This window comes from Asparagus officinalis, chromosome 4, assembly GCF_001876935.1.
Source record: "Asparagus officinalis chromosome 4, Aspof.V1, whole genome shotgun sequence".
Lineage (NCBI taxonomy): Eukaryota > Viridiplantae > Streptophyta > Magnoliopsida > Asparagales > Asparagaceae > Asparagus > Asparagus officinalis.
The window spans coordinates 125,323,221-125,337,941 of record NC_033797.1 but is presented as its reverse complement, the minus strand read 5'-3'; the positions used below and the strand labels follow the sequence as shown (position 1 = coordinate 125,337,941).

Here is a 14,721-nt window from a genome sequence, read left to right as displayed (position 1 = left end):
TACAAAGGCGTGTTTCGAGGCGAGTGACTCTCGGAAGTCCAAATAAGGCAGTTTGCTCTCAGAAGGAAACGTTGTCATCCGAGGATGATAACGTTATACCTGGGAAATCATGCCAACACGCGATAGGTTACTCCGATCAAATGGACGAGTTGTACTATCGTGCTGGGGGTACGAACAAAACAAGAAAAAGAAGCCCTCAAGGGCTCGAAACTCAGTGCCCATGTGCCAAGCTCATTCGGGTAGTACTGTCTCAATGCAACTGCATCAAGGGAGTCCCCGAGAGAATTTCAGTGTTCGAAAGGCTCGGCACCGAAACGCCAAAACCAAGGCATAGGCGCTTCCGGCAAAGAAGAACAGTGGTTAAGGATGGAGAATTTCCGAAGGTCACCGCCAACATGACCAGCAAAGAGACATCGACACAGATTGATCTCAAATCGTTTCTGGAAGCGTCCCGGCGTGTAACCCGTCTGCAGTCCGGAGCCATCGCACGAGGAACTTATGGTAGGGTTCGGATAAGATTGCCTTCGGAAGATGAAGAATCGGATTCCTGCTCTGCTGTCGCATCGGACAATACAGTGTCCAGCGAAGGACAACCCCGCGAGTCATTCATGATAGGCGCGGAAGAAATGGCCAAAATGCTTGAAGACGCTTTGGCTAAGCAGAAAGAAAGTTTTAAATTCGAGATGGAGACGGCCATGCAGCAGATGAGAGAGATGCATGAACAGCAAATCCAAGCATTCAGGAACCAACAAGGTGAACCAAGCCACCGTAACCAGGTTGCTCAGGAAAAGGAGCACGCGGATGGGGATGAAGCTCACAATGCCAATAACCCTCCCATCAATGCAGGGGGTGGTAGTGAGGATGCCAACGGGGATACAAGTGAAGACTTGAAGATCAAAAGCCTCGAGAGTAAAATCAATACGTTGCTGTCTGCTCAAGAGGTAAAGAAAACGGGCATTCCTTGTCCATACCCGAGGGAATGGGAATCAATCCCCTATCCGGCGAAGTTTAGTCTAATCAACTTCACGCCGTTCGATGGAAGGGGTTCCCCCACCCAGCATTTGATTTATTTCAAATCGCACCTGGGTGCTATCTCTGGGAACGAGCCTCTGATGGTGCGGTCATTCGTCGGCACTCTTCGCGGAGCTGCCTTCGATTGGTATCGTCGCCTCAAGCCAGGAAGCGTGAACAGCTGGGATGACATGGAGACGAAGTTCCTTGCAAATTTCTTCGACGACGACACCGAGATCTCTATCGGATCGTTGCTCGACGAGAAACAAAAAGACGGGGAGTTAGTCGACACCTTCGTCAAAAGGTTCCGGAACAAGGCGATGAATTGCCGGGACCCGATCACCGAGGAATTCATTCTCCAGACTTGCCACAACAACCTCGCATTGGACGTATTGGAGGCAATGGGGACAGCACCGTCTGACACTTGGAAGGATCTGAAGGTGCGCGGTGAACAAGCCGAACGCTTCCTTAAAAGGAAGAAGGCCGAAAGGAACCAACCGACGGTTAATCTGCTGGACTCAAACTTCGCTTCCCGTGGTAAGGGCAAAGCACCTGCAGCTGCTGGTGGTGCTAATCAAGCGTCACAACAGCAATCCCGAAGGCAGCAGAAGACTTCGGGTCCGAGACTCCAGAGAGAGTATTCCTTCAAGGACGAAGACGTTCCAACCATCTTCGAATCGCTCCTCGAAGGCAACAAGATCAAGCTACCACCTATCACGAATCAGGAGGAAGCTGATAACACTACGGACCCAAAGTACTGTGCATACCACAGAAGGGTTGTTCATCCCACCAAGGATTGCTTTGCTCTCAGGAATAGCATTCAGACCTTGGTCGAAGCCGGCGTTATAACGCTAAGGTAAGCCAAATAAAAACGGCAAAACTCCGACCGGTATAAGAGTATAAACTGCTTCCTGACACTCCAAAGAGTATACGAGTATAAACTGTTTCTCAATCCTCCGACCGGTATAAGAGGTTAAACTACTCCCTGATACTCCAATAGGTATATGAGTCTAAACTGTTTCCCCACTTTTGACGGGAAGTTCCTGGAGAATATTAAGCTAATATTCTTAAGGATAACCCGGTTAGTTAACTGATAATAATGTCCGAACCAGTTCCGCAGAGGAAACTGGGGGTGGACGATTTATGTAACGGGAAGTTCCCAAAACCACAGCAATGTAATGAATAAGGACTCCCATTCAAGTTCTCACTGTGTCTGTGCACTCAACACTCTCTCTGTTAGAGTCTGGACGTAAAGTTCCTGATTGGTCAAACCTTCTTACAGTTAGGACCACAGTCAAAATCCCCTCTCGATTCTCCCAATGAACGAGAGGTCCACAAATCAAGCGATCAAACCTTCCTACAGTTAGGATCGTCTTAAACCTTCCATTCGGTCAAACCTTTCTACAGTTAGGACCAAAACCAAAAACCCCTCTCGATTCCTCCAATGAACGAGAGGTCCACTTTCAAATCGAGTGATCAAACCTTCCTACAGTTAGGGTCACCTCAAACCTCCCACTTGGTCAAACCTTCCTACAGTTAGGACCAAAACCACGATTCATTCTCGATAAACGAGAAATTCATCTTTAGTTCGATAATCAAACCTTCCGACAGTTAGGGTTATCCGAATCTTTTTGATTCTCGGAGTGGAGATCCCACTCTTAGTTTCACCTTTCCGGATTCTGGGGGTGGAGATCCCACCTCGAGTCTCCTTTCCTTCTTTGTTCGGGGAATAGAATATAAAATTCTTCCTTCCCCATACCAATCCTTTTCGAAGAATTCAGGATTCATCCTAGGAAGTTTATCCCGAATCCTAAGCAGGGATAAGTCTGCGCCTAACACGCGCTGCCGGTTTAGTCTTTTTCCGCACAAAAAGACACCAGAGTTCGATTCTGGGGTATTCTATCCTGAAACCTAAGCAAGGATAAGTCTGCGCCTGACACGCGCTGCCGGTCAGTTCTTAACCGTTTAAAAAGAACACCCGTTCACATATTCAACATTGTGACAGGTTGTTATTAATAACACCAAAATCCATGCCTTACACGCATGGGGAATGTCATCCTGAATCCTAAGAAAGGATATGTCGACACCTAACACGTGTCGCCGGTTTAGTCTTTTACCGATTGAAAAAGACACCAGAATACCAGTCTGGGGTATTTTTATCCCGAAGCCTAAGTAGGGATAAGTCAACGTCTAATACACGTTGCTGGGTAGCCTATTCCCATAACAATGGTAAAGCCTATGTATTCAACATCATAGCACAAAGTCTAAGAGAATTCACTCTCTTAGCACAACGTTACATGCGGAACGGATTTCGTCAATCCGCATGCTAGCCCGACTCAAACGGTAGTCGGTAAAGGCTAATCAAATCCGTTAAAGGCTTGGGGTTAGCCAAAAATCCTAAAGTTAACGCCTAACACGCGTCGCCGGGTAGTCTATTCCCGTGAGAAAGACGAAGTCTACGTATTCGAAGTCGTAGCATCAAGTCTAAGGGAGTTCATTCCTTTAGCACAACGTCACATGCGGAACGGACTTAAGACAATCCGCATGTAAGCCCGATTCAAACGGTAATCGGTAAAAGCATGACAAATCCGTTGAGGGCTGAGGATTTGCCAAAAATCCTAAGTCAACGTCTGATACACGTTGCTGTTTAGTCTTTTCACAGGAGAAAGACGAAGTCTACGTATTCAATATCGTAGCACTAAAAGAGTTAACTCTTTTAGCATAACGTCACATGCGGAACGGACTTAAACAATCCGCATGCTAGCCCGATTCAAACGGTAATCGGTAAAGGCGCATCAAACCCGTTGATGGCTGGGGATTTGCCAAAAAATTCTACAAATACGAGAGTCACTGACGCATCAGCTTCATTAGTTGGTCTCGTGACCGGAGCATCCAACGACATTCGAAACCCTAGGGTTAACGCCGGTCAACGCGTAACCCTAGGTCAACGCCAGTCAACGCGTTGCGATCAAAATGTCATTGTATGACGGTCAAAACCCCAGGGTCAACGCCGGACAACGCGTAACCTTAGGTCAACGCCAGTCAACACGTTGCGAGCAAAAAATTCAAAAAACCTAAGGTACGCCGGACAACGCATAACCCTAGGTCAACGCCAGTCAACGCGTTGCAATCAAACAGTCAACGTACGACGTCCAAAACCCTAAGGTCAACGCCGGACAACGCGTAACCCTAGGTCAACGCCAGTCAATGCGTTGCGATCAAAAAATCAACGTACGACGTTCAAAACCCTAGGTCAACGCCGGACAACGCGTAACCCTAGGTCAACGCCTATCAATGCGTTGCAATGAAAGAATCAATACTCCGAAAAGTATACGAGTATAAACTGCTTCTTATACTCCGAAAAGTATACGAGTATAAACTGCTTCTTACTACTCCGAAAAGTATACGAGTATAAACTGCTTCTTATTACTCCAATAAGGTATACGAGTATAAACTATTCCCTATTTTTGTTGAGAAGTTTCTGGAGAATATTTTTCTAAAAATATTCTTAAGAATAACTCAACAACACTGCGCCGGACAACGCGTCACAAATAAAGACTCAACGCCAGCAATCGATGGTTAGTTATACGAGCTAAAGATTGAAAATCAGGAATCGACTTCAAAGTTCAAAATTCCGACAAACGGTCAGACAATAAATGCAGCACCAGAACCCTTACAGACATTCGACAAAGCACCGAATAGCCTGAAGGATTGAAGGAATCAAGAACAGAAGCCATTCCAAGGTCCCGTTACACCGACTGAAGGTGGGGACAATCATATCCAAAGTATTCCAGACTCTTCTATAAAAGAACGAGACTGAAATACTTTGGAGGGGGTATCTGTAGGCATATAAAATTGCTTATAGGTCCCCTAGCACAGCTCGGCACAAACCGACGAACCAACGAGGCGACGAGATCGACGAATCGCACGCAAGCAACGGAATACATCCGTTCGCATTTGGAATCAAGCCAAGTGTTAAAGAGTCAACGAGTGATCCAACCAAGGACAAACTCGGACGAATCACGATCGAATCAAGATCAGTTTCGGACTCGAACTCAGAAGCGGATTTACTGCCTAATCAGGATCCAGATTTACTGCCAAATCAGGAATCGGATTTACTGCCTAATCAGGATCCAGATTTACTGCCAAATCAGGAATCAGATTTACTGCCTAATCAGGATCCAGATTTACTGCCAGAGATGTTCATTTTCAGAGGTCGAAATTTCAAGAGCCAAAACTCTGCCGGATTGAAGAGTGAACCCGGAGCTTGAAGACCAGAAGACTTGCACATTCAGATCTGATCCTCGGCGACCATCCACGTCAGAAAAGGCAGGATCTCGAGAGGAAGAAAGAACAGATCTGAGATCTACACGAGACTACACTCCAGATCTAAGCTTGGTCTTAGATCTCGAGATCTGAGCGATTATTCCCTTGGTGGATTAATCCCTCCCGGCTATTATTCCCTTTGTGGAATAATACCCGCATACTCGTGTAGATCCGACCGGATCTAGATCGCGCGGTGGTCCACGGATTAACCCCGGCGTTGGCAAAGAACCCACACAAGCGAGCGACCGCAAAACAGGAGCTCGTGATTTGTTCACAAGAGGAAAGTTGTAATTTTTATTTTTTTCTTTGATTTAGTTGTAACCGAATCTATAAAAGACCGGATCTTTGTAACCCAAGATGACAATCATTTCAATGAAAAAGAAAACAGTTTTCCACGCGAACATGTACTATTTTATTTCATTCTTACGTTGGGATCAATGATTAGCGATTCACAATTTGAGACATATGATATATATATATGAGGGTTTCCCTGTTTGGATTATTTCGCTTGACGTACCAGTCTCGTGTTGTGGGTTACTAATTATTGATTTCATTTAGGTTGTCTATTCCTTGTTCGGTATTAATGTTTAGATATTTATAATTTGAGATATATGGTATATATATGAGGGTTTCCTTATTAGGTTTATTTCACTCGACATACTACGTCTCGTATTATAGGTGTCTAAATATAATTCTATTGGATATGGAGAGAATAATTTAGGTAGACTATGTTTAATAAATAGAGCTTTCAATTCATCTAGCAGCCCTTCCCCTGGGAGTGGATTGAGGTAATCTTGTTTTAGCACTCTGACGCTCTTGTTGTTGTATTTTTTTGTTGTTTTTAACTTCTTTCAGTGATTCAGAGTTTCGGAGAGCTACAGGATGATGGAGTTCTGGCATAATCATTGTCGCATGATTTTTCTATTATAGACTCCATCGTAGTTTTGTAGTTTCATTCAAACATTAGAGTTTTGTTTTCATATTATGAAGGCAGTGTGCCTTAATACAATTTTTAGTTGATTCATGTCGAGGCATTTTCTTTATTCCATATATCAGATGTATTTTAGTTGAGATATAATTTTTATTTATGAGATATCTCTTTCCATATGATGTTTATTATGTTTATTTTTTTATTTTGCATATTTTGTACCTATACTTCTTTTGATTCCACTAGAGGATATTACTTTGATTAGTAAAACATGTTATTACATAGTGTGGGTGTATGGTAGGTTTGACATCTCTGGGTTTATCTTGGACTACAGCCATATGTGAAAACAGGGGCGTCACACACAATGCTCATATTTGATCAATATGATCAAAGTAAGAAATTATTCGATTACTTCCTCTGGAGTAAAATTTTAAAAAAATAGTCAAAGGAGTAATTATCGAACTGTTAGATCTCATGTTTATGAGCCTACTATCTAATCTAGTTTTGATGATTAACAAACTATTCCCAAAAATGTTTGTCGAGTGTTTATTTTCTTGTTTAGTATTCTACATAAAGATCCTCTGTTGGAGGTTGGATGGACTTGCTCCTACTCGATCATATCCATTGGAGAATGGAAGGAACATCGTAATGAAGCTTTGCATTTCAAGTTAAGTACAAGTTCAAGCTTCATCCGTAACCAATACGAGCATATCTAAGATCTCTTAGCATCGATATATTATTTTTATTTTAGATCTTATGCTTTGTATGTTTATGCTTAAAGCTCAAATATTACACACATACACATTTTTAGTTTATCGCTTTCAAGTTAAATCAAATAAATATGAAACAAACAGTTACATTTACAAACATACAAGCTAGTTTTATATTTATCATCTTTATTTCGAAAATAATATGTTTATGGATTAAAGACTTGATTACACTATTCTATATCTTTTCTCAAGTCTATTAATTTATTAAAAAGTGTTTCAAAACTTGTTTGTATTGATTTCATCAAAATCAAGTTTTGACGATTTCTTATTATTTAACAAATTGCAAAATAAATAAGTTTTCACAAATGAGAAATGTAAATTGAGAAATTCTTACTCTAACATGTTCTATTATATATTTTATAAATATTTTCCAAAAATTTATTATTTTTAGAGTTGATTTACTATGTTAAATTAATTTTACAAAATCTGGAATATATATTTTAAAATAGTTATTTCTCACAAATGGGAAGTTATATTTCAGAAATTCTTTCTCTAATATGTTTAAAAATATTCCTTAAAATTTCATGATTTTTGGAGTTGATTTACTATTTTTAATCGATTTTAGAAAGCCAGATACACAAACATTCTAGAATCTATCAACGGTCGACTTTATCAGTTGACTGATGACGTTATCAATCGACTGATGGGCTATTTTCAGCCTGTAACAGCTAGTAACGACTAGTTTTCTTTATCTCTGGTTTTGGGGGGTTTTGGCTGGTTTGAGAGGCTATAAAAAGCCCTTAACTCTCATTTATTTCTCATAAATGTTTAAGAGAGTTTCTCATAAATTTATTTTAAGTTTTTAAGAGTGTTTTAGTTTTTGTAGAAAGAGGTTTACAAGAAGAGGAGATCAAGTTCAGTTTGAGCATTCAATTTCCTAATCTCTCTCCTTTGTTCTTAGAGAAGTATTTCTAAACTTAATTTTCTAGCTCGTTTATATTTCAATTGTTATATTTATATTTGCTAGATTATTTTGAGTTTTATTTTATTTTACTAATTGTTTACACACACACCCCATGAGCTTGAGTATTTTCACATTTAGCATATTTTGGGTTATGAGTGATTCATTGAGAGTGAGCTTAATTCCATTATCATCTTTGTTAGAGAACAAACAATTTGTATTAGAGCTTATTTTTTGAGAGATCACATTATAATACACAAGAACACCGAGAGGAGTAGTTGGTGAGAGGCGTGGTTAATTCCAAGAGAAGTGACGTCGGTTGTAAAGCCTAGGGAGAGGTTGAAAAGCCAAGAGAGAGGTTGTAAATCCGAGCACTTGAGGAAGCCGACATGTGAGAGGCCAACACTTAGAGAGTGTGTTGTGTGATTATTACATTATGAGTGTTGTAAATATTTATCGGTGAGTATTAAAAACCGATTGTGTAGTTATCTTTTGAGATAGTGAAGATTCTCCTCGAGATTGGGGAGCGGAGACGTAGGTCGTTGGTCGATCGAACTCCGTTATCATTTTCTTATGTTTCTGTTTAGCATTAGCGTATATTTTTCTTATATTTTGTGCTCATTGTTTATATCGCCTATTGTTATATTGTTTATCATTGCTTATCCTTACATAATTATTACATATCATACTTGCTAGGATATTAGTTAATAAGTATTAATTTAGCATTAATATCAGATTAGATTAGCAAATACCCTATTCAACTCCACCCCGCTCTAGGATAATTTTACTTGGTATCAGAGCGTGGTGCTCCTGATTTGTGGCTTAACCATCTAGAGTTAAAGATCTAAGCTTTTATATCTTGCTACTCTAGTTTTGAGATTATTTTCATCTTGCTTACATTTATAATTATGGATATGAAAGGTTTACCTAGCTTGCATTTATAATTATCATTATGAAAGATGCACCTAGCTTAGGTTATGCCTTTAATATCGCTCCTAGAATTTATAATTTCTCCTATGCTCAATGGTGTGTTAAATTCAAACTTTTTGTTAGATCTAGACATTTTGATTTATTGGAAATTATTGACGGTGCTTATATTGTACCCACTCTAAGTGGAGTAATGATGAAAGAGAATGTTTACTATGAACAAGCTCTTGTTAGAATTTTTGCTAAATGCCTTTGATTCATCTATATATAATAAGCTTGCTCATTTTGATAGTGCTTACAAATTACAAAAATTTATAGAAGTACATCAAGGAAACATGGAGGAGATCCAACGCGCTTTGGTGGATTCTACTTTAAGTAAGATTAGAGCATCTTTATCATACACACGATCACTAGGCGATAGCCTAGTGAGGTATGCGATTCAGAATCCGAAAGTGAATTATCCATTTATAAACTTGCATGTGCATATGATAGATTAATGCATGCCTATAAGAAGTTGCATCATAATTTTATTGATTTGAAAAAGCAAGCATGTTTCATTAAAATCCGATCAAGAGTTGTTAGCTTCCAAATTTGATACGATTGCTAAAGAAAATATGATCCTAAAAGAAAACAATGATAAACTAAAGTTGGATCATGATTCTTTAATATGAAATGTTGCTAATTTAACTCATGAGAAAAACAATGTCATATTAGAAGTAGAGGACATTAGAAATGAGTTAATTCTTTTAAAAATAATGTATATGTTCTACTTCTAATAACAATGTATTTGTGCAAGAAAATAAGTTGAATCATGTTAAGAGTCACATATCATGTTTAGATTCAATATTAAAAACATGCATTGCAAATAACAATAAGCTTATGGACTTATGTGCAAAGTCCCATGCAAATTCTTCCAAAACTCCAACACACTATGCACACATGTATAACAAGATTTATAAGTGCTCTATTTGCAGTCGAAAAGTCATATTGCTAAATTTTATTATAATGCACAAAAATCTATCAAGCCAAATAATTCTGCTACTTAAGCATCACGTCAAGATTCATCGTAATATGCACATACTCATGCACACAAAGTTCATCATAAGTATGCTATTGTGTATAAATGTGATTATTATGGTAGATTTGGTCATTTGACCAAATTTTGTTTTGATTTGAAAAAGTTTTCACATTTACAAAATACTTCTAAAAAACCATCTTTGTTTGTAAATGTTTCTAGTGCATAATCGTATGGTCATTATAAACAAATGCATCTATTTCATTATACGTAGTGCAATAGAAAGGGTCATTTGCATCAATATTGCTATGACCGGACCCGTGCACATATTGCGCCAAAATAGGATCATAACCCTAGGGTTTTGGACTTTATTGATAAGGGTCATGTCCGTAAACTCTTCGGTACTAAGAGTACGTGGATACAAAAACGTTTTTGATTTTAAAGAATAAACTTTTAGAGTTTTTATTTTTCATGTTCTTTAAAAGATGATTTTTTTGGATTTTTTTAAACAAAGTTTTAATGATTTTTTATAAAAGAAAATATTTTTATTTGTATGATTCCTTTTTAAAAAATTTATAGTTTCTCAAAAATTGGTTTTGAATTTTTACAAGAGGTTTATGTTTGAGCAACCCTCCGAATTTATTGATCATTCATTGGTATTCTTTCATATCATGTTTATCGGGTGTAAAATGTCTCTATATGAGTTAAAACAAGCTCCAAGAGCTTGACATGATTGTTTATCAAGTTTTTGTTGTCAAAAATGATATTATTGATATTCATTTATTTTGTCATAAACATAATTCTTTCGACCTTTGTGGATAAAACATATAAATGCTTTGACGTTACTAGCTGCTTGATAACTTATTCTTCAAAAATGATGATTTGTAGATTAAACATGTTTTAAATATTATTATAATTTAGATTCATGACTTTTTTTGATTGTTTTGATTTTTATTTGGACTTTCAAGATTGTCATAATTATCATAGTTCTCGTGATTTGTTTTCATTTGAAAATATCTTTCATGGTTCTCATGTTTTTCCATTCATTTGATTTCATAAATCTATACATATTGTTTTTATTAAGACACCATTTTCATAATAATCTATATGTGTTATTAATCAATCATGATTTATGTTTGATGATTTATGATTTTTTTATTTATTGATTAAACATTTGATCTTTAATTTTTTAAATATTTTTATTGTTGATATATATCTTTTTAATATATTTATGTTTAGGACTCTTGTAACAATTTTTCCTTAATGATATGTGTGTGTGTGTGTGTGTGTGTGTGTGTGTGTTTACTTGGTCTCTTTGTATGTGAGTTGTGATTAGCATGTTCCGTATCTATGCTAGCTCACATATGTTTGCCTTAGTACATTATTTCATACTTTTATGTGTCATTTTGATAGGGAGAGCTTTTTTCCTATATTTGTTTTATACTCACCCATGCTCATTTGTATGGAGAGCTTTTGCTCGTTATTCTTATTATTTTTTTCCATTTTGATATTGATAAAGGGGCAGAAACAAGTCAATTGTGAGTATATCATTCTATTGGTTTTATACATGAGGATTATAATTTTTGTATTCATTTTGTATCATGCATATTTTATTTACTTTTTGTGTAGATTGTTTGTCATCATCAAAAAAGGGGGAGATTATTAGGTTTCATGTTTATGAGCTTACTATCTAATCTAGTTTTGAAGATTAATAAATAATTTCTAACAATGTTTGTCGAGTGCTTATTTGCTTGTTAGGTATTCTACACAAAGATTCTCTGTTTGAGGTTGGATGGACTTGCGCCTACATGATCATATCCATTGAAGCTTTGCATTTCAAGTCAAGTACAAGTTCAAGCTTCATCTGTAACCAAGATAAGTATATTGAAGATCTCTTAGTTTGGGTTTATTGTTTCCAGTTTAGGTCTTATACTTTATATGTTTATACTTAAAGCTCAAATATTACACATATACATGTTTTCGATTTATCGCTTTCAAGTTAAATCAAATAAATATGAAACAAATAGTTACATTAACAAATATACATGCTAGTTTCATATTTGTCATCTTTATTTGGAAAATAATGTGTTTATGTATTAAAGACATGATTACAATATTCTATATATTTTCTCAAGTCTATTTATCTATTAAAATGTGTTTCAAAACTTATTTTTATTGATTTCATCAAAATCAAGTTTTGACGCTTTCGTATTGTTTAACAGTTTATAAAATAAATGAGTTTTCACAAATGAAAAATTCAAATTGAGAATTTTTTTTTTAACATGTTCTATTACATATTTAATAAACATTTTCCAAAATTATTTTTGGAGTTGATTTACTGTGCTAAATTGATTTTACAAAATCAAGTATTTAAAAAGTTTTTAGAATCTAGAATATTTGTTTTAAAATAGTAATTTCTTATGGAAAGTGATATTTTAAAAATTCTTTCCTATAACATGTTTATCTACATGTTTAGAAACTTCGTTCAAAATTTTACGATTTTTGGAGTTCATTTACTATTTTCAATCGATTTTAGAAAGCCAGATACGTAAAAAATCCAGAATTTGTCAACGGTCGACTTTATCAGTCGACTGATGACGTTATCAATCGACTGATGGGCTCTTTTTAGCCTGTAATAGCTAGTAAAGACTAGTTTTATTTATCTCTAGTTTTTGGGGGGTTTTTGGCTGGTTTGAGAGGCTTTAAAAATCACTCAACTCTCATTTATTTCTTATGGATGTTTAAGGGAGTTTCTCACAAGTTTATTTCAAGTTTTTAAGAGTGTTTTAGTTTATGTAAAAAGTGGTTTACAAGAAGAGGAGATCAATTTTGGTTTGAGCATTCAATTTCCTAATCTCTCTCTCTATTGTGCTTAGAGAAGTAATTCTACACTCAATTTTCTCGCTCGTTTATATTTCAATTGTTATATTTCTATTTGCTAGATTATTTTGCGTTTTATTTCACTTTACTCAATGTTTACACACACACCCCTTGAGCTTGAGTATTTTCACATTTAGTATATTTTGGGTTGTGAGTGATTCATTGAGAGTGACCTTAATTTCATTCTCATCTTTGTTAGAGAACAAACAATTTGTATTTGAGCTTATTTGTCGAGAGATCACATTATAATACACAAGGACACCGAGAGGAGTGGTTGATTCCAAGAAGAGTGGCGTTTGTTGTAAAGTCTAGGGAGAGGTTGTAAATTTGAACACTTGAGGAAGGCGACACGTGAGAGGCCAACACTTAGAGAGTATGTTGTGTGATCACATTGTGAGTGTTGTAAATGTTTATCGGTGAGTGTTGAAAACCGATGGTGTAGTTATCTATTGAGATAGTGGAGATTTTTCTCGAGAATGGGGAGTGGAGATGTAGGTCGTGGGTCGACGGAACTCCGTGATCATTCTCTTTTGTTTGTGTTTGGCATTGGCATATATTTCTCTTATATCTTGTGCTCATTGTTTATATCGGCTATTATCATATTGTTTACCATTGCTTATCCTTATATATTAGTTAATAAGTACTAATTTGGGATTAATATCATATTAGATTAGCAAATACCCTATTCACCCCCCTCTAGGGTAATTTCACGAACTATTTGATAATTACTAGAAAAATAAATTACTAACCTCGTTTGAACAAGATCTTATAAACTGTAGCCCACAAGAAAACCGTAGTCTGTTTTGGCTCTGCCTGTGCTAGTAAATCTGCAGCAGTACGCCTGTGCCCACCCTGGTCAAAAATCGTCCCTCCAATCTTCGTCCCTGTCAGATGCTCATATGTAAACCCATTATCTGGTACCACCCCTGCCTCAACTAGCCCATCCCTAACAGCTGACTGCCACTGCTTCAACTCCGGCTCCTGAACCAACAACTCCTCAATCCATTCGTACGACTCCTTCACCAATCTCATGTCCCACCCAGCTTTTCTAATGTAATCGCTACTGGCTCGACTGTAGAATCCTCCATTGAGGCACGTGCCTCCACCGAGCACACGTGCACGGACGTTTTTGATGCCATCTTGGGAAACAAATTGTTGGGCTGCGGAGGTTAGGGAGGTGTCACATAGGGAGTCTGTGAAGCCCGAGAGATGTGTTATGTTGTTGTTGTTGTAAGGAGAGCCTCCTCTTTCTAAGAGTAGAACTTTGGATGTTTGAGAGAGAGTAGCGGCCAACGGACAGCCGTGGACAGCCGACGGTGCCGCCTCCGACGATGATGTAGTCATAGTATGATGTTGGCGGTGCTTCTGTTGCATTTTGCATAAAGTTGTAGGGTGGCAAGGACGCTGTATGAATATGTGAATATGAGACTTTTAGTTAATAATAAGCAAAATTCACTTGCACGATGCTACAACATTAGTTTGAACTTTTGCTTTAAAAATACATCGTGCAACTAATCACTTATAAAAGTATAGAAATTTACACCAAAATATAGTAATACACATCGCATATTAAACTGCTCAAATACTAATTGAGTTTAAAATTAATTTAATTAGATATTTTAGGTCTAAGCATGGGCGGATTTATACACAATCTAAGGTGCAGCTACATCCTAGAAATTTACAAATTACATATCAAGCCTTGTCATGTTTTAATCTACCCCACAATAAACTTTAAAAATTGCACCCATGGCCCAAGCTATCTAAAAACACTAAGCACATTAGTAACAATTTAAGCTCATTGCAAAAATTAAAACCCATTTGAATTTCCAAAACTCAAATTAAATATGGGCCCATATACTGAAAACTCAGAACTATAACACTAAAGACCCAAAATTCCAAAACACCAACGATACTAAAATCCAAATTCCATTACAAAAAATTAATAATATAGCTGTTAATATTA

General features: G+C 37.0%; 1 protein-coding gene across 1 annotated transcript in view; it reads right to left on the bottom strand.

The window, feature by feature from the left end:
* The window catches only part of LOC109838086 (protein HOTHEAD-like), a 30,533-nt gene extending 16,371 nt beyond the window's left edge, over window positions 1-14,162 (bottom strand). Inside the window, 2 exon segments of the mRNA XM_020406556.1 lie at window positions 13,508-14,072; window positions 14,074-14,162. Of these exon segments, the coding sequence (XP_020262145.1) occupies window positions 13,508-14,072; window positions 14,074-14,139 (631 nt within the window). The 5' untranslated portion in view covers window positions 14,140-14,162.